Source organism: Cololabis saira, chromosome 14 (genome assembly GCF_033807715.1).
Source record: "Cololabis saira isolate AMF1-May2022 chromosome 14, fColSai1.1, whole genome shotgun sequence".
Classification (NCBI taxonomy): domain Eukaryota; kingdom Metazoa; phylum Chordata; class Actinopteri; order Beloniformes; family Belonidae; genus Cololabis; species Cololabis saira.
The window spans coordinates 22,258,008-22,278,375 of NC_084600.1; the positions used below are offsets into that span (position 1 = coordinate 22,258,008).

At 41.4% G+C, this 20,368-nt stretch overlaps 2 protein-coding genes across 2 annotated transcripts in view; one reads left to right on the plus strand and one right to left on the minus strand.

Annotated features, from left to right (window-relative positions):
- Window positions 1–989: 989 nt before the first annotated feature.
- ptrh2 (peptidyl-tRNA hydrolase 2) lies at window positions 990–2,326 on the minus strand. The gene is made up of 2 exons (XM_061740165.1): window positions 2,262–2,326; window positions 990–1,716 (listed from the first exon to the last, which is right to left on the minus strand). Exons 1-2 carry the CDS (start codon window positions 2,300–2,302, stop codon window positions 1,191–1,193), a joined length of 567 nt encoding a protein of 188 aa, XP_061596149.1. The 5' UTR covers window positions 2,303–2,326; the 3' UTR covers window positions 990–1,190.
- Window positions 2,327–7,209: 4,883 nt separating this feature from the next.
- LOC133460347 (vacuole membrane protein 1-like) overlaps window positions 7,210–20,368 on the plus strand; it is a 58,316-nt gene continuing 45,157 nt past the window's right edge. The window contains exons 1-4 of the mRNA XM_061740969.1: window positions 7,210–7,306; window positions 7,684–7,822; window positions 13,381–13,471; window positions 14,730–14,840. Coding sequence (XP_061596953.1) covers window positions 7,234–7,306; window positions 7,684–7,822; window positions 13,381–13,471; window positions 14,730–14,840 — 414 coding nt within the window. The 5' untranslated portion in view covers window positions 7,210–7,233. The remainder of the gene's footprint in view (window positions 7,307–7,683; window positions 7,823–13,380; window positions 13,472–14,729; window positions 14,841–20,368) is intronic.

The window sequence follows — 20,368 nt, forward strand, 5'->3', positions numbered from 1 at the left end:
TAACTTCTGCAGTGAATGTTTTCTTTGGTTTACACAAGAGGTCTGCACTGAGGGATCTTCACATTAGTTCAAGATGAAACTCCACTTTAATTACTATCATGCTGTTATATAACACATTAAGAGTGTAATGCAATGAATGTAATGTGAAATTTAGTTTGTATATAAAATGAAGGTCTCAAGTCGATTGTTAATCAGTTTCTGATGCCAGATTCATTCAACAAAAATCTGCAGCACTAGCACCCTCTGCAGGAGGATATGAGGTAATTTGGTTGAGCTTTTTTTTCCAGACAACCGAGGAACCTCCATGAAGTTTACAATACATTTAACTGATCAAGATCTTCCAGAAGTTTTTCTTTTACAGTTGAATCAAATTAACAGATGTGCAGTCAGCATTTTAGACTTGAACCGTATAACAGCACATCTTAAATGTATTGTGGGAATGTAACTTTCAGGAAAGGGGAGATGACAAGTCGTTTGAGGAAATACAAGGATCCAATATTTGAGATATTGAACATTTTGGGCTTCTGAACTAAAAATAAACTCCTTGTAATTGCACCAACTTTGCAGAATTCTTACACTTAAGTGTTCATTTCTTTAATCAGAATTTATAACAAATTGTCATTGAGTCAAGGAAAAGGGGAAGTAAAATCAAAATGCATACTTCAGCTCTGCAGAAAATCCCAAGAGATGTATCCTTTAACCTGGAGCTAGTATATTACTACTTATTTTAAAAATACAAGGGTAATTATGGAAACTTTCTGTTAAGCAGATCCAACTATATGTCTCAGCAAACAGTAGCACATACAATCAAACCGTGTTGCAACTGAGCAGGCAGTGATGCCCAGTCAAGTGGAGCCTTCAATAAAACCTGCAACTGTGTTTTACTGTCTTGAAAACGTAATAGTTGACGTAGTGCAAACATGCGTCAGTCTAATTAAAATCGTAATAGTTAACTCAGATACTTTGTGCATCAGAATTATACAGAGAACTGAAGCGTGAAAATGTTTTAATTTGTTTATGGTACATTCACTGACCAGAGTAAAGAAATCCACCAAACAACATCATGACAACTTTATAAAGAGTAAAATGATTTCCAAACTGTTTTTGTTTTTTTTGTTTAAAGCAGCTCACGGTTGCTCAACTTTGCATTGCAGAAACTTTCAAACTGCAAGGAAACGGATGCAGAAACTCTAATACAGCTTTAAGTCTCCAGTGACACTGTCAACCAAATCAGCTGGGCCTGGACCGATGCCCAGCACGGTGCGTGACCCAGGTGCAATTTGTGTCCTTCCTGCATCTTGGATGAGGCTGACAGTAAGTCCCACTTCTTTGGCATGACTCAACAGTTCAATGAGAGTGTCCTCATCAGGGGCCTTCACCACCACCTTTGGCTGGCCACAGTACTCCCACTGTTTGAGTAGATCTGGGTTCCTGCGTTGGACCTGCTTGTAAGCTGACACAGCAGCGTGTGAGCACTGGGCAGCGACCTTGCCTTTGCCCATCTTTAGGTCATTTCGGACCACCAGGATCATCTTGAACTCACCGCCTTCTCCCATCACGCATGCCTCCCCAGTACCGCTGCCCACCGCCTGTATCACGCTTTTGGATATTGGGGCGAATCGAGCCCGAAAGTGCCAACCAAGGAGGAGCCCACAACCCAGCCCAGCTGCTGCACCCAAGCTCAGTGGACCATATATCACATCCATCCTGTTAAACCTGCAAAATTAACAAAAAAAAAAGAGTTAAGTTAATGCAACTTACTACTGAAATCTCAAAAGCAGTATCATAAGAGTCAGGTTAATTCACTGATGAGACACTTAATGCATCATCTGCAGTTGTCATAGAAACGTCTGTTGTCCAATGCAAGACAGCTAAAACTCACAAGTGGTTATATCAAAGTAATTTGAACACATTTCAGCCTGTTAACATCTCTGATCAAAGTCTTGTTACATAGTAATATATATATATATATATATATATATATATATATATATATATATATATATATACACATACATACACACACACATATATATATATACACATTTACATATATAATCGTATATAGTTGTTATGGAAGACTTTGTAGGTAGCTCACCAACTTTTACACGTGAAACTAACATAAGCCGGTTTTGCTTCCCGCCTACGAGCGTCGTAAAACAGCCTCAGTACACCAGATCGCTCCACAAACACACAAACGTACGATCAAACACTTAAAAACCCAAGTTTGAACGTAATCTCACAGAGAATCACTTTAATACCTGATCTGTTCGACGTTTTCACGACATGAAGGAAGGTTCATTTATTGTAGTCGCTTGAAAATGACGTCACAGATAGGACAATGACGTGTTATTTAGTTACAAATTTAGTTGCAAATTAAACCATTTCTGTATTATTATGTTTTTTAAGAAGTGTGCTCAAACAAATAAAACACTGGAAATTGACTTATTTTTTTTTTCAAGTCAGATAGAAATTAAAATTAAAATTAAAAACTGTATTGCATCTGTAACAGCTCCTCACTGACGCAATGTCAGTGAGGAGCTTCTGTCCTCAGGGCCAGGTATGTATAAACCTCTGAGGAGCTAGCTGGAACTCATAAAGACTTCCCAGATAAATTCAATATAAAGATAGACATTTTGACACAATATCACAAGGTAATAATGGAGAGACCAAAAGAATGTAAGGTAAGGCAAGGTAAGTTTATTTATATAGCACAATTCAACACAAGGTAATTCAAAGTGCTTTACATCAACATTTAAAGCTGCAAGACACAATTAAACAGTAAATAACAAATACAATTAAATAAAATGATAAGAAAAGAGGTAAAATAATAAAAATCACAAGTTGTTAAAAGTAAGGGCAGTAGAGTACAGCAGGTAAGTATTTAATTTAGGAGTACGCTTCAGTAAACAGTAATGTTTTTAGGCCTGATTTAAAGGAGCTGACAGTTGGAGCAGACCTCAGGTCTACAGGAAGTTTGTTCCACCGGTGAGGAGCAGAATAACTGAACTGCCTCACCTTGCTTGGTTCTTGTTCTTGGGAACCACAACAAACCAGATCCAGATGAACCTCAGGGGTCTGGGAGCTTCATAGGGAACTAACAGATCAACCATGTATTTTGGTCCAAGACCATTCAGTGAAAAAAAGAGCTTTTGTAGTCCAAAAGCTCTTTTTTCAAACATGACTGAACAGCTTTGGTAATAATGTTGGCTTTAAGGGGTGGAGTCAGACCCTTGATCTAAGTCCTCCCCCTGTCCCAGTTTATACTATTTTTGGATTCATGTTGTAGTTTCTATACCACTATGAGGCAAAATCAGAGACTTAAACGGCAAGCTGGACAATTATACTCTCACATGCGTCCGTGATGTCACAGTACCTTGTAAATCTGATCCATTTACTAATGTACATATTTTCAGATTAAGTTGGCCTCAAATAAAGTGAAAATATAAAGTGATAATATATTTATATTTATTTATTTGACATATTTCTAAGTTAAATATTGTTATACATGTGCTAAAAAGTGACTGTCAAAACTACACACACCTTTTTTAAACATTGTTTGAAGATAAATGTAACAAAATTGCTTTTATTTTCAGCGTGAGCCGCTTCACAAACAGCACCCTATAGAGAACACCCTTCAAGTGCTATAGTATGTAAACGGAAGCTGATAAAACAAAAAGGTTTTCTTTAAAAAAACAAGAAAACCTTGAAAAAAAAAAAAAAAAAAAAACAAATTAACATCCATCCATTATACCCACTTCTTTCTTTAAAGGGTCTGCTGAAGCCTAGCTGTCTTTGTGTGGAAGGGGGTAAATAAAGAGTATCAATATATCCATATCAATGACTATAAATAACATAACAGGTACTCCAGTCCCCTGCCAACATGGATCCTACAGATAGTGAGCTGAATATGTGCTGACACTGGGCAGTAAACTGAGACAACTATGTGAAGCCAGCTGGCTGAGAACTGAGAGAGCAGAGTTATTCTTGTTCCTGTACATGCAGTTATATCCTGCAGAGTTATATCAGATCATGCAACTATGCCAGTATTCCCAGCCAGGTGGAGGCAGAGTACGTTGGAATTTCTAACATACTGTGTAATATGTAGACAGTGTCCTGTTTATGCTCATTTCTCCATCACTCTCAGCTGTGACTCACACTCTGTTTTAAATCCAATTTATCTCTTCTATGACCTAAAAAAACAGCAATATTACAGGTCAAGACCCAGCAAAATGTAACTGATATGTCTTCAGTGGTGCAATTTTATAGGCAACCAGCTGAGGTATGTCATGTTTTGAAAACAAATAAAAATATAAACTTCTGCTGACATGGACATGTATGTCACATACCCATGTAGTACCTGAAAACAGATGTGTTAATAGGTATATTCAGCCGTCTGTTTTTACCTGTTTGCGTTCTGCTAGAGCCTATGCCAGCTCTCTTCAGGTGAAAGGCAGAGGTGCGTCCTGGATACGTTACCAGTTCATCTCAGTATCTACTGTAAAATATATAAAGACCCCAGTCAACTGTAATTGAGAAAGGCTGAATTGTGATTGTACTCAGTACTCGGTCAGGCGCAGCCTCCATCGTGGGGCCTGCCGGGGAACGTTAAATGCTTTGAAGCACTCAAACAGGTTATTATACATCTGCTGTCTTCTGCGGTTATGACCTGAAAAGTGTGAGGACCTGCGGTCATTTTGCAGATTCCCTGAGCTTTCTTTGACGACACGCCAGTCACTTGCTCTGTTTGTGAAACCTATAGAGGGCTGAGAAGTGTTTGAAGTGCGATCCAGGAAAGTGATCCACTTATTTATAGGTCTTTAATTAGACTGCCTCTCTTGGGGTTTTTACCAGGCAAATGATGACATCTCTGCCTCTTTCTGTGTCTCTTTTCTGTCATTTCCCCCTCCCCTGTCACCCCTGAACCAGAACTCCAATCAACCCCCTCCATCTCCCCTGGCCCCCTTCATCACCACACCCTGCACTCAAGTTGTGATGCAGCTCATGGGTAGTGTACTGTTGCCCTACATTGCAAACAGGGCTCCACCACAAGCATTTATTTGAGTCCAGAGCTGCTTGTGGATGAAGCATCAGCTGAACGGTGAGTTTTCTTTCTCCACAATACATTGCTAAAACCCACACTGGTGCTTTGGAACGCCCCTGCTTTGTTTTACACTTTGTGAATTTATATCCTCTCTCCATTGTTTTGTGGCTTTCTCTGTTTGCAATGTGGGAACTAATTGCAACTGATCAAATTTCTCATGTTGGAGTGTATGTGCTGTGTGTTGAGCCCCTTTTTGTCCCTCGTGCTGGTCTGTGTTGTTTTGGTAGGAAATATTGCGCAATCGACTGCTGGAGCAGTGCTGCGCTACTGTGTCTCACACAAGAGAGTGTTGTTGTGAAACTCTTTACCAACATTGGTCACGAAGATAGCAACGGAATCTTAATTTATTAAATGTGCTCTGGAGCATAAATCACATATTGTGCACCTGCAGCTGAGATGTGTGTTTGGCACCTTCTGAACTGATTCCATCACAAGGACCTTTCACATTAATGCCCTATCTAGAGCCCTTGTGTTGCACAATGCATTGTTGTAACCAATACATGAGAACAAATTACAGGGTATATTAAGGATTAGTTTAGATGTGTGTTTGTGTGCGTGCCTTTCAGGTTTAACATCTGTGATGAAAAGCTCGTGTTTGCAGTTCCCAGAGAAAGCCAAGAGCAGCTCTCCAAAGGCCCTGTAGTCTAATTGTCTGTGAGGATATTTATTTTCCTCTTCATGATACTTGTATTAACCTGACTGAACAGTAATTGCCGCCTCCAAGCTACATGTGTGTGTACATGTCCTTCAGGAAAACACTGGTGGACACAGAGTACTCAAATCATTCTCAAACCTAAACTCATGGAAGAAATCTCGGAATGCCTCAAACGGACTCCAGGAGGTTTTAAAGGAGACATATTATGATCCTTTTATCAAATGTTGATTTATTTTCCTTAGGTCTGAAATGAAATGTCAAGTTTAAAGTACCAAAAAGGTTCCCTTTTCAACCACATTTTTTACTTATTTTTTACTTCTAGAGAGATGGAAATAAAAATTGGAAGCTGCATAATTTGAATCCTATCTGGGTCTGTGATGTCACAGCACCTCACAGATTTGAACAGCTCACTGAAAGAGTGATTTGGGGTTGTGTTATCTTGAAGTTCAGTTTAACTTGGTGGTCGCTTCGGACAACCAAACGTGCTTTACAAAAGACATTTTAATTATGAGGCCTTTAAAGAAGCATCATATACATACACTCGACTCCAGGATGTTTTAAAAGAGACATATTGACTTATTGACATATTTGACATTTTCAAAAGTTGATGCATTTTCCACTATGGTGTCAGTGAGGTGCAGTGTCTGCAGCCTCAAAACCCAGTGACTGTGAGAGGTTCCAGACTGGAGCTAGAGGTCCAAACCTAGGGCACAGGGTGGAGGATTTAAGTTTAGTGTGTTTGCATGAGGAACTGACAATTCCACCAGATGGTGAGCTGCATACCTCGGTGTCAGAGTCGGCGTCTCACCGTCCACTGACAGATTCCTGGGAAATCAGAGGCTTTATAGTGGGACAGTAAGGAAACTAAATATAAAATCTTGTCTTAGACTCTTAACCTCACCGTCAAGCCAAGGTGGAAGCATATGTGCAGCACTTTTTATCTTTTTTTTATCAAGATACGTCAAAGCCACCAAGCTGATTTCTGTGTAACCTGGCTTGGAGTTGGTTTGGTTAACTTGTTGCAAATCTCTTAAAGTGTGTTTTAAGTTGCCGGATAGAGAGGGAGTTATCTTTAATGGGGTGCTCTGTGATTGCCCATCTATTTACGCATGGAATATTTCCATTCTTTCCACGGCCTGAAATTCTTGATATCCATGTGAGATCTACTTTTAAGGCTGTGTAAACATAGCCGGACTGGCAAGACTTGTATGTGCTTGCAGCGTCAACAACATGCTTCTTAAGACACGCACAGGCCAGATCGAGTCACCGGTAACATGTACTGTAGGATGCAGGAGCAGGAACTCTGCCTGACTGGTGTGTGGGAGTGGATCCGGAGAAGTCTGAGAGGGTTTGGGGTTGCATGGGAGTCTGTATTTGTTTTTTCGACTGGAATCAGTTTGGCAGACACCGTGCCTGATGCTGAGCTGAGGGCCTGTCTCTCGTCTCTCCAGGAATCGCCTGAAGGTGGAAAAAAATGGCAGAGTGTGAGGTTGAAAGTGAGCAGAGGCGTCACGGTGTCAAGGAGGAGAAAAATGGACAGTGGACAGGTGACAATTATACAGCTGACCAACGGATCATATACATGTTGGATCTACTGAGGCCGGATGTGACATTTAGGTGTTTGTCTTAAAATCTGTGCAATGTTGATGAACAGTAAGGCAGTGATTAACATTTTAAGCTGTTAATTTGTTTTTTTTTTTATTATTATATGTATGAGTCAGAAGATAACCCCCCCAAAAAACTAAACAAAACAGGTTTTAGTAGATTCTTTGCGAAGGGTACATTGAGTCTAAACAGGTTAAAGATCATTCTTTTTGTGCATCAGTGCCAATATGTTTTTTAAAAGTTGCAATGGCTCCTCTGTGTATCTATTATTGAAATGTATAATTTGTACCTGTGTTTATCTGTATGTGTGTGTGTTTAGACTCGGAGCCTTCGATGAGCCAGAGGAAGCGGGAAGACATGGAGGAGCGCGAAAGCCTTGTGTTGTGGAAGAAACCTCTGCTCACACTCCATTACTTTTCCCTGGAGCTGCTCGCAGTCCTCCGAGGGTGGATTGGGAGGTGAGGATAAGGTTGGGAAGTGACCTCCTTCCCAAAATATTGCCTTTTTTTTGCAGAGCGGCACTCACTCACACACAAACAGATGATTCCTCGGCTTTCTTGTAGATGGAAGGCATCCCCGGTAAATGCGTCATAAATCTTGAAAACCGACAGAATTACTGGTTGGATTTTTGTTGGCTAAACTCACTGGATATGCTGTGCAAACTGGGAAAATAAGCATTTAGGAAACGTGTTCAAACTATCCAGAGTGATCAGTGTTAAAGAGTAAAGTGTTATTTGTTTTAAGTTTGACTGAAAAATCAACATAAAAATAGTTATTTTAGTTTGTATTGTTTGTCTACCGATACTTGTGTAATGGTGAGGTTTTGTAAACATCTGCTTTATATACATACAAAAGTTGAAGCGCTGCAGCCATTCTGAGGTAAACGTATGAAAAAAAATCCATTATGCTCTCTTCACACTCCACCTCACTAGAAAAGACACAAACAGCACCAGACAGAAGTTGACCTTGATTGTCTCAGTCACCCTCACACGTCAGTACTCGTTCACATCCCTTTAATGAAGCACATCTCAGGATTTTCTTATAATTTTCTTCATGAATCCATATCCCTCAGTACCTTAAGATTAGAAAAAGGTGTTCCCACCTCCTAAACTCAAGTTACTCCACTCACAGAACAACAGCGTAAAACCAGACGACGTCACAGTTTGCCTTGACACCACATTCCACATGCTGTACAATAAGTCTTCAACTCACTTAATAATCTTTGTTGACACAAAGGGCCCAGAAGAAGGTCAGCGTGTACTCTCGGTGGGGCCTTTGCGGGTAAATTGTGTCAGGACAACTTGTTTACTCCAAAACTACAAGAGGATGTGGCTCACCACAAGCACCACGAGCAGCGTGCTGACTGAGAGAAACTGCTATTCACCCAACATTCAAAACACATGGCGTTTTAACTGCCGCCCTTGAATACATGTGAGCGCTTTATAGCATACAAGCGCACAGGGATTATTTTGAATATCTTTAAAAATGGTCTGTGATTTGTAGCACATGTAGAGGGAGTCCTTGTGCTGTGGCTCTTAAAATGTAAACAAGCGAATCAAGAAAATCTAATTGATTAATTACATCGAATTAATGGAAACCCTGCAATTTTAAATCAGGTAGAGGTACTTAAAATAGTTGAAGTGAAGCTTTTCCAGAGTTAAAAACAGCTTTATGGGGGTATTTGTCCACTAAAAGTATACTTTTTGTGGACATTCTCCACATATGATATACTACAAGTTTGTCACGTCCGGATAATAGAGACCTAGAAAAGTGGTTGCTTTGCTCCTCTGTTGTTCAATATATTATACATAACTGTGTAAAGTCTTGCCTGGTCTTCCTTTAGTCTCACTTGTGACATATTAAAAAATAAAGGAACTGGAACAAGGCCTGGTCTGTAGTCTGTGAGTAATTTTGGCTATGTGAGTACAATTAGTACATGAAATTACTGAAGTGCAACAGTGCATAGCAACAACTTTGTTTTTAAGAAATGTAACTGAACCATCTATGTACAAACAGTACAGATACGTGCACAGAATGGTAATTGCAAAGATAAAAACATACATAAAAAACAAAATAAACATTGAATGGATGAATGACTTCCGAAAAAAGGGAGGGATAAATTTCCCTGAAGACATCGTTATATATTTGAAAAACCTTGTTGCTCTTTTTAGCGTCAATACATTTAAAAGTTTTAACATATTCATTAAATTCACTTATAAAACCAGTGAAATTAGCATTAACGCTGGCTATTCTGCTCTCATGTTTGTGAAATTTTGCATGTGACTTTGTTTTTCCTAGTATTTCCTACTTTATTTAGATCCAAAAAGTGTCTAGAACCTATGCACAACTGGAATAATTCGGTTAGTTTTTGCAGATTTTACATTTGTTTTTCATGGTATAAAACAGAAAAAACAATAGTCTGTTGGCTTCTTCCAGATCAGGTCCTCTACCAGAGTCCTGGGAACCTGACGGCTTTACGCAGTATTTTTACTGTTCCTATGACTACTAACATCTGGACCGAGACCTCTCATGTTGTTAGTATCTGCTGGATTCTCTCCCCCAGTTTGGAGGTCACAGATCCAATCCTGCGGTTCCCATCACTGTTGTCTTCATCTTCTGTATGTTTTCTGTCTCTTCCATCAACCCTTGGTATTTCTCCAGCTTCTCATGTTCGGCCTTCTTGATGTTGCTGCCCCTTGGGATTGCTATATCTATCACCACTCCTCTCTTCTGGAGTTTGTCGACCACCACTACATCTCATTGGTCAGCTATCGCCAGGTTATCAGTCTGGATTTGGAAGTCCTACAGGATCTTTGCTCTTTCATTCTCCACCACTCTTGAAGGAATCTCCACTTTGGCTTTGGGACTTCAAACCCATACACACCCTACATTGGCTTCTCTTCTTCCTCATCACTGGATATCCTTCCTAATTATTCAGTTAGCAGTTCATCATTAGGGACCATTTTCTTCTGGATGTATTGCACGATCTTTATTATTTCATTCTGGATCATGTCAACTAATCCCCTCACTCATAAAGAGTCTCATGGTGTTGGACTCAGGGTGAAATCCTCCACACAGGAGTTTCTTTGTGTCGGAAGCAGTGTTGTTAAGTAGTATCTCTGGTCCGTCCTAGTTACTGGAGAATCAACACTGTGTCCATTGCATAAGGACCTTATGGGACGGCAGTGATTGTTCCAGGTATTAGTCAGACCCTCAGGTGTTACCAAGGAAACTGAGTTATGGCTTGTTAAAAAACGTTGTAACTTACCAGGTTCCAACGGCTGCAGACGAGAGATTAAATAGTCCGTTCAGCCGCTCAGCTGTGGCTTGTTATAAAACTAATGATTTCAACTGAAAACACATTAAAGCATGAATAACTGATTTCATATTTATCTTTTTGGTAAGTGACTGTGGTATAAGCAGGATAATGTCCTTCAAGGTGTACATTAACATAAATATATGGACTTTGCTTCGTCCATATATTTATGTTAATGTACACCTCGTCGGGCATTATCCGTTACGTATCTCATGACTACCATCTCCTCCAGTGGCCAGGCTGCTGCGCCGGTGGGGCACCTGGTTACTGGCAGGGCGTAAACACTCACCAGACACTTTATCAGGTATACCAGGTGTGCCTAATAAGGTGGCCGGTGAGTGTACCGGTACGTAGATGACCTGGACTTGGATCTTCCCATTCATCGGGCTCTTCAGGATCTTAGCTATGACGTTGCATCTCAGGTCAGCTGTGTCACACTTTTTCTCTTCCTCTCTTTGTCTACAACTCACGCTTGTGTTCAGGTTATTAGGGCGTATCGATGGGGCTTAGTGCCCAATATCTGAGGGTGGGGATGTTGATGTGTAGTACTGGCTTCTCCCTGCCGTAGCACCTCTGTTGTGTCTTACCAATCTCTAGCTGTGATATCACAATCTGCTTCTGGATATTGAAATACCAAGCTACCAGGTGTTTCTCAGCTGACTTAGATGTTGGATTTCGAGATATCTAAAGGTCCCACATCGTCTGCATATGATAATTTTGCCCGTGCGCCCAGTGAAACGAAGAAGACGCTCTTCCATGTGGCTGGTGCAGGACTGCATCAGTACTGCTCTCTGACCCACCAGTGTTCATTTTGGCAGCCTTTTTTTTTTATTTTTATTTTTTTTAAATTCTTCTTATTCTAGACTCATGACTATATTTCATAATATTTCAGTTTTTCTTTACTGATGAAGGAATGCAAGTTTGCATTAAGTCTCTGGTCCAGCAATCTGATCTTAGGGTAAGCTTTATCCCTTTAAGAAATACATCCAGTCACAGAGTATGTTAAGATTTGCATATGTTTTTTGAGCTGTTGCTCTCAACATCACAGTGTAGTAGATATTGTGCTGTACAGACACCACCTTCAAGTTCGGGAGTATGTGTTTAGTGTTATCACCCTGGGAGTTAAGATAACAGGGATTGACTGCCAGAGGGAATCTGTGAGCCCTTTTCTCGTCCATATGTTTAAACCAATGGTTATTTTACGAGCCGTAGTCTGTGTTTGAGCGTTCCCTTTTTGTCCAGGTACATTTTGGTACATTATAGTTTTTTTTCTCTTTGTGACGATGTTCCTGTGAGTCGAGTTTGTACTTTGTGTGAGAAAGGATTGCCCCTGCGATGGCTCGCCTCTCCTCTTTCCTTTGTGGTTGCTTTAGTGTAGGTCTTTGGAATCTAGGACAGGAATAAATACACTGGTGTCAGGAAGACAGATCCAAGTGTAGCACTTAAACAAAATCATTGTCAAAAGTTCGACTTAAGACAAATCCTGGGTATAATAATACAACTATGCAATCAGTAGGTGGGGTTGTATTGGCATCACTTTATCCAGGTAATGCTGATTTATTATCTTTTTGAGATTACAGTCATGTTTTTGTATGAAACTATTTAAACAATTTATTTATTCTTTTGTGGTAATACGATGGACAAATAAACACAGCGTATTTTTGTTACCAAATGCATAAATACGTACCACTTCAAGCCCAAGTCCTTGACCACAGGCCTGAGAGTTTGAGCTTGCTTTTTCTAGGACTGCGTTTTTCTGGACAGAGATCTCAGGCTCCAGCAGGTCCTGGGAATCTCATTACGTTGATTTATGTTAGAAAAATAATTCTAAAAAATCAGTCTAACTGAAAGTACATCTATTTGTAAATAGTAATTTACTGTCTCAGCACCAGAATATACATAATGGATATTTCAGTGTTAGTCTTTCCCTCTCAGCACTGTGTTGACACACCAGCAAAGCATGTGAATAATGTCACAGTGAAAAGGGTTATATTTTGTTCTTTGTTTGAAGTTATATCTGCACAATATTTCACTCCACTACAATCAGAAGATTTTTACAACAAAAAACAAGCACACGCAAAGAAGTTAAGTTAAGAGAGGGGGTACTAACTTTTGCACAACAGAAACATTTATGGCAGAGTAGTTGTACAGGACTTGCTGCATTGCTCAGGCGTTTTTAATAAAGCACTTTGTGAATGTGAGGGAACTGTGCAGGTGTGGTATCATGACGGACCAGTCACCCGTCGAGGATTTACTTCACCTCTAACCTGGGATGGGATATGCTCCAGCAGACCCCTGTGACCCTGAATAGGATGAAAAGGGATAGATGCATGGATGGATGGATAGGTGGATGGATGGATGGACGGATGGATGAATGGAATTCAACTTAGGTTTCGGTGCTCCTTAACACACTCAGAAGGAATTGTTGACTTCTCTCCAGCAGATCTCTCTCTCTCTCTCTCTCTCTCTCTCTCTCTCTCTCTCTCTCTCTCTCTCTCTCTCTCTCTCTCTCTCTCTCTCTCTCTCTCTCTCTTTATTTTTCTTTCAAATATATTTCCCCAGTCTTACTACCGGATTACTCATCTTTGTTTTCCTCCCTGCCTACACATTTTCTCCTCCCTTACCACAATTTCCTCATATTGTATTTACTTCTTCCCCTTCACATCCTTGTCTACATTCACTCTCTTCTCCTCCTCCCAGGCTCTGGCAACAACGGCAGACTGTGTTTGGCCTGCTGATCCTCCTTATCCTGCTCTGTATTGCCTACCGTATTGAAGGAGCACATCAGAAGGTGACTGCATGCTCTAGTACTATTGGATGTAGATGTCATAATAGGCATCAGAAGCTGGCGTTGCAGAGGTCAGAGAGTTTGTAAGGATCTTGTAAGGGGCTCATACTTCGTCAAATGTTGTTTTTGTGGTAGTCATGGTGTTAAAGCGCTCTACCTTTTTGTTTCTTTTCCAGTGTTTAGTGTTTTTCAAGATTGGGCTGAATTACAGTGTAGCTGTGGTTTAGGAAGTGATGTTTGTCCTTGGCTTATCCCAGAGACTTCATCCTACCCAAGACATTTTTCCACGTTATTTAAGTACAATCTGTTTTATTGTAAGGGTTATAAAAGGATTCTTGAATAACATAATCTGTAACAGGTGTGTGCTTGCGTAGAAGTGCCTTCATCATATTAGTTTAATTATTAACTTCCCACACAGTTCTGTTTTACCTGCCTATTATGTCTTACGTCAAGAGTAAAGTCTGTAAACTACATCAAACTTTGTGTCCAGCTCTGAGTAGAGCCCAGCCGCTTTGTTTTTGTCTCCACGCTCTGTTTTGGCTGTAGTATTTTAGAGTCCGCTGCCAGGAAATATTTATTTTTTTCTAGTGTTTTGTACAGAGACGCGGGTTGTGTAATCACTTCTGAGTAACTACACGTAACAATTGCCCATGACTGGCCCCACACTTCCCAGCACTCTGGCAGTGAAGAGACAGGGAGTATGTGCTGTTTTATTCCACTAGGTTTCCTGGGATATGGAGTTAAATCCCCCCACCCTTTAATCCCCTCCCCTCTTCCCGTAATCTACACACTCGGTCCTTCCTCCTCAGAGCAACCTGCCCTGGCTCAAGGGAGGAGGTGTAAATGGAGTGATGGAGCGATAGTGATACAGCACCAGAGAGACAGAGAGATCTTGCTTGCCTAACTTTACCAGTTGCATAAGAGCTGTCTGCCACCAGAAAGAATAATGGTGCTTTTCTTCTTGGTGTTTTGTGTACTCCTACCCTACAGCTCTGTCCTCTAAACTCAACAACAACCCCTGTCTCACAAGGTCTCTTTCTCTCTTCCTCTCTCTCTCTACCACTCACTTGTGTTCTTTCACTATTTAAAGTGCCCTCGGTTTTGCACGCTTTCACTCTCATACCTTCTCTCTCCCTCAGTCTGTCCCTCCCCTCCTCACACTGTGCCCCCCTTCCCACCCTCCACCCTGTCTCTTGCTTTCCTCACACTGTGCATGTGTCTCTGCCATGTGGTTGACTGTCCCTCTCTCTGGCCTCTGCAGTATGTGCGCTACATGGAAAAGAAGACACTGTGGTGCGCCTACTGGGTTGGCCTGGGTATCCTGTCATCAGTGGGTCTTGGCACCGGCCTGCACACTTTCCTCCTCTACCTGGTAAGGCAGAATTTGTGTGTGACTGTTCTTGAGAAGTTGCGTGACCCTTTCTACACTCCAGTTATTCACTAGTCTGTGCACGTTTGTGCCACAGCTCAAACCCGCACGCAGTGAATAATGGTGGTGTTGTTGTGACGCAGCTCTTTAAACCCCGTGTTGATGCTGTTGTTGGGTTGTTGCTAAGGGCTTGATGGGAGTGAAAACTTTTTGCAGGCTACTTATGCATTTGCACTTGCACATGTGAGCGTGTTAGTATGCGTTTGCGTGCACATGCATTTCAGAGTGGGGTGGAGATGAATGGGCGCTGTGGTAGCCACACTGTTTTGACAGGCAGACCAGGAACAATCGCACTCACTGACCCCTCTGACTGAGTGCACATGAGGATAAAAACACTCTCCCTCCCCCGTATCTGAGTTCTTTCTCTTTCCTTTTCTCCCCACTCTTTCGCTCACTCTCACTTTCTCTGACAACCCCCCCCCCCCCCCCCCCCCCCCACTTAATTTCCCAGTTTTACTCACCCCCTTCCCATCTCTCTTCCTCCCCTCTGCCCTCCCTCCAGCCTTCATCTCGAAGTGTTTTTGCTTCATCTGGAACACTGGGGGTTGTTGGGTCTGTACTGCTGATCAGATCAGGGTCCCAAAACATCTGCTGGTCTTCAGTGCTGCGAGTCCATCTGTCATCAGGGAGTCCTCTGTTACACTCTGGTGCCCTCACCCAGTGGGGCTGAACTGGAAACTCTGAAGTGCTTGTCCTCCATTCGGCTGTTCTGAAAAGCCAAACTCTGATGCTCCAGAATGTAATTTGAGAGTATTTTTATAATCTGCTTTCATGACCCAGCTCGCTTCTCTGGGAGGTTTTTTTTAAAGCAGGGTGTCGCCATCTAGCGGGAGCGTGCGCTACTGCAGGCGCTGGTGTCAACGAGTTCATGGCAGACCTTGTTGCACTTTCTGCTGCTGTGTGTTTTGTGTGGAGGTTGACAGAATCTCTGTCTCTAATGCTGATTATTGGATCATGTGTTGTATGGTGAAATGTCCTTTTACTGTAAATATTGAAAAACAAGATTTATTTATGTATTTTCAGATTATGTGGTATATTTGAACAAAAAAAGACAATTTAGTATTGTGGATTATGCAACAAGTTTACATCCACAGGATGAAAGTTAGGTTAATCTCAGTTTAAATGGCAGATATAATACATATTTTCCATTTTAATATAGTCAGCATCGGACAGTGATGAAGTCACAAGGCTCATAAACAAAAGATGAAGCACTTTCAGTTTTCTTATTCTACAGACAACCATTAGAAAGTGTTGGTTGTAGCATGACCTGGGGGAAAACACCCTGTAATTTCATAAGACTGCATAGTTAAACAGCAAATTTGTTGTTTAATGTGAGTAAAATTAGATGAATTAATTTCTATTCATGACTGAAGTTATTCATGTTTGTCTGCACAGCTATGTCAGTTTATTGGACCTTCTTGATCAGGTGACACCAGGCTGCACAGACACACACTTGAATCAGCAACTTTCCTAATGTTAATATAAACTAAATATTTTAACCTTCATGAAGCCATAATTTAATGCAGGACATGTGTATTAGTTTTTGCTGTGACTATTACATAAGGCCATGTGTAATACCAATTTTGACCACACGGGGGCCTATAAATCTGATGGGTTGAAAGACCCACTAACTGTAATAGGTGGGTTTCCATTAGCAGGTCTCCGGGTAGTCAAAAGTGGCCTTTGAGAGCCTTCACTGGATGAAAAATGTACCTGTACAAGGAGAGGTATTCAGATTGGCCTACAGGAACTACCTGGCAGGATGTCTCTGCTGATCGGGATTTTGTAGATTACATTCAGCCCTCTCCCGTGAAATAACTCATTTGACCCATTTGGACCAGAAACATTTAGCTGCAAGCACATTTGTTGAAGATCGAGATTACAAGGAAAAACGATAGATGGGCCAACGACTCAGTTCAGGCCTTGTTGGGTTTTTACTTCGATGAAGAGGTCCAGCACAAGTATTTCTTTTTATCTCAATCACAGATGTATGTTTAAAAAAAACCTTTCTGTGTGCTTGTTTCTTCTTTTGCTCCAGTGTTTGCAAACAGCAAAAAATGCACACATGGTAAGCTGTATTGTTTGTGTGGTCAACAGTTCTTGTGTGGCGCTACAGTGTAATGGAGACCGGCCGGCTGAAGGGGCTGAGAAGGGGGTCGGTCCTGTTAGAGGTTCCTGTCTGGTGGGTTGACCCGGAATCCCCACTAATGCACCTAATGTGCAATACCCATTACCACTTTGCCCCCCTGAAGGTGCACTTTCGTTCACATACCCTGGGGGGCTAACCCATTAACTGTCTTGTGATGTGCTGCCCCCATGTGGTAAGAAGAGGATTTGCTCCATAGAATAGCTTTGATCTAAAATACATAATATATATATTATTGGAAAATTACAAGATCACATGAGAACAACCTGTCATCGCCTGGTGGTATAAGCTACAAGTTTGTGCCTATTTGTGTAAAAATCTTAGAACAAATAAACAGTGAAGTAGATTTCTCGTACAGCATCCCTTCTGTCAGCCTGTGGTTTAGAGTTTTTAAAAATGTTATGCGACAGTTTTCATTTTGATGACACTTGACCTTTTAGTCAGTTAATATACTTTTACTTAACGAAAGAGAGACCATGATTTTGTTCCTATCCTATTTATTAGGTGTCTTTAATTGTGTACAAAAAAGAGGAAAATACTTCAATAATTGTGTATAGGGCTTGGTCGTCTTGACGTCATCACCTGGCGGAGCCGCCCTGTTGGAGGCTACCTGAGCTGCTCTTCGGACCACTGAGCACTGTGTAAGGACGTGCTCCCTCTTCGTTTTGTCTTAGCCTACCGGTACTTGTAATCGTTACTTTCCGTTATTCTGTAAACCATGGTAACCTGTTGCTGTGTTGTAGCTGCAGCAGCTCCACACATAACAGACGTGGGGAAAAGATTGCTAATGGTTTAACTTTTCACCGCTTTCCTGCTCGGAGGCAGAACCACGGAGGCCAAGTATCTGAGATAACAGAGTGAAAGAGTCGTCAGCTCGCTTGGATCGCGGCTGTAAGACGACCAAACATGACCTTCCACAGTAAACCACAAACAAACACTCACACAGACCGGGGTTGAATCATTCACACGGGTTTTATTCCACACTTCTCGAGCTAAACGCAGTTGCTGGCCAGCTCTCTGCGGTGCGATTAACCCCAATCTTCAGATAAAACTAGTTTATTGAGGAAAAAATATTAACTCTATTTGTAGCTGCAGAGGAAAAAAATAATCCCACGAGGAAAACAAAAATATTGCTCATGCCTCTTCCACATAATATAGCAGTCAAAAAAGAAAAAAGTAAGAGTAATACAAGACATTTACTGTATGTTGTACTATTATACTAATTTATTGAAACACATGGCGAGTCAAACGTTTACCAAAGCAGCTGCCAAACATTCCTAAACAAGGTAGCCTAAGACGTGGGTTGTGCAGATAAGCGGCAGTAAGTCCTTACTAAAGAGTTCAGCTCCGACGAGGAGCTCCACTCTTTAGTAGGGATTTCATATGGATCCAAACCGTTAATAATCATTATTTTCTCCATATACCGGTCCTTGGCTTCCTTGTTTAAGGTATCCCGGTAAATTCCAGTTCCTTTCCAGCAGTTTAACATCTTTTTTTGTGCTCCGTCTGTTCACTTGGTGCTATTACGCTGCTACTACACTGCTGTTTGTTTAAACTCAAGAGGCTGTAAACAACGGCCGCCGCGTCCCAGAATGCACCTTGGTGACCAAGCCCTATTTGTAACATAGATTCACACAAGCAAGGCAAATTATAAATGAGGCCCCTATAAAGCTTGCTTGCGCACAAAACAGGGCTTGAAAGATGCGCACGCCAACTTCTATGCAAAGGTTGGCCTGACCCTAGTGCACGAACATTTTGAAGATATGGGGAACTGGCGACGCAGGCGGTGAGGTGGTCAAATTAAGCCAGATTCATGTCCTACTTTTAATGTCATCACATATCAGACTTATAATATAATAGCGCTGATCGTGTCCCTCTGTGTTTGAAGCTCAGCGTCAGCGCTCAGATCGCTCTGGTGCTGCTGCTGCTGCAGCCGCGGTGCAGGACACGCCGTGCCGGGAACCTCCTCGTCACCCACCGCTTCCAACTGTAGAGTGACTGAGGACAGAACAAATGAGTGCCGGGCCACTCTACGGAGCCCCTAAAGGGACACAGATTTTTAAAAATATATATGAGTTTTACGCGCGCGTGAAACCTTTACGCACGCGCGTAAAGCATAAATTATGGTTCTGCCACTCACTCGCTTTATTTTATACTATTTATACTTTTACTGTGACCACCAAATAATGTCGTTTTCCTGGCGAAAATTTAGTGGCACGGTTGCCTGGCTCGACACGTCTCATTCATCCTGACGCGCGGCAGAAACAGGCTGCAGGAAGCCGTTGCGCATGCTCAGCAGGCTCATTTATATGCAAATACAGTTATCATGTAGTTTGCATTGACCATTTATGGTATGAAGTGGGCGTGTAGAGGGCGGGATATGAGGCGAACTCACCTGCGCAACCTTCCAGCTGGACTGTGATTTATAAAGCGAACATTGCGTGCAAGTGTCCGTGCACACAGTTTTATAAATCCGGATTTTTTTGTGCGCACGCCATTTTCGGCTTTTGGGCGCACGTGCGCTTTTAGTATGGATCCTACGCACTCTTTTATAAATGAGGCCCCTGGTCCTTATTTTAGACCCTGAACAAGCAGACATTGTTTCATTAATCAATTCTAGGAGGTCTGTAGTGTTGTCCAGTTGAGCAGTCTGGACAAGGACCTCCGGAGATGCCGCCAGCACACAGCCAGCTTCTTCATCTGTTTGTTTAGTTTCTTTGAATCACTGCTTTTGACACTGGTACCACAACACGATGCCTAAAGAAAATTATAGAAGCAGCCATTCTCAAAACGTTTAATTGTTGCATTTGTCTAAATATTGAAGACATAGTTGTGTCATAATAAGAGCACAGAAATTCTGAAATGGGAACGCGCTGCTTGTTTTGTCTACAGCAACTTGTCACCAACCTATAACAATGTATTAATTTATATTTAAAGGATAATTAATGAGTTTCCTTGTCTTTTCATGTTAAAGTATCAATTTCAATTTCATGTGGAGGAATATGTGATTACTTTTACGAAGTGATTTCTAGCTCTCGCGGTCTCCTGTCCTTTCTATCAACAAAAATAGTTTAAAGTAACTTTGGACTCCCACTTTGGACCCACTTTAACTTTTGGCAGCTGCATTTTGATTTACGGCACATCAGCAACAACGAAACTATAGTGTGACTAAGAGAATCAAGAAAGTAAGAAAAGGGAAGGAAAAATGAAAGAGTCGTGAAACAGGAAAGTAAAAAAGAGTATATCTTCTTGGGCAGTTTTGCAAAAGCGATTGAACCTCCTGGCCTCTAGGGGGAGCCTCTGAGCTAATAAAGTGCTAAAGTTC

What these genes read in the sequence shown, in the direction of transcription:
- ptrh2 (XM_061740165.1), bottom strand. Translation starts at nt 2,302, where the DNA reads ATGAACCTTCCTTCATGTCGTGAAAACGTCGAACAGATCAG. An exon ending in GAAAACGTCGAACAGATCAG is followed by an intron (nt 1,717 to 2,261) that starts GTATTAAAGTGA and finishes TTAATTTTGCAG; the next exon opens with GTTTAACAGGATGGATGTGA.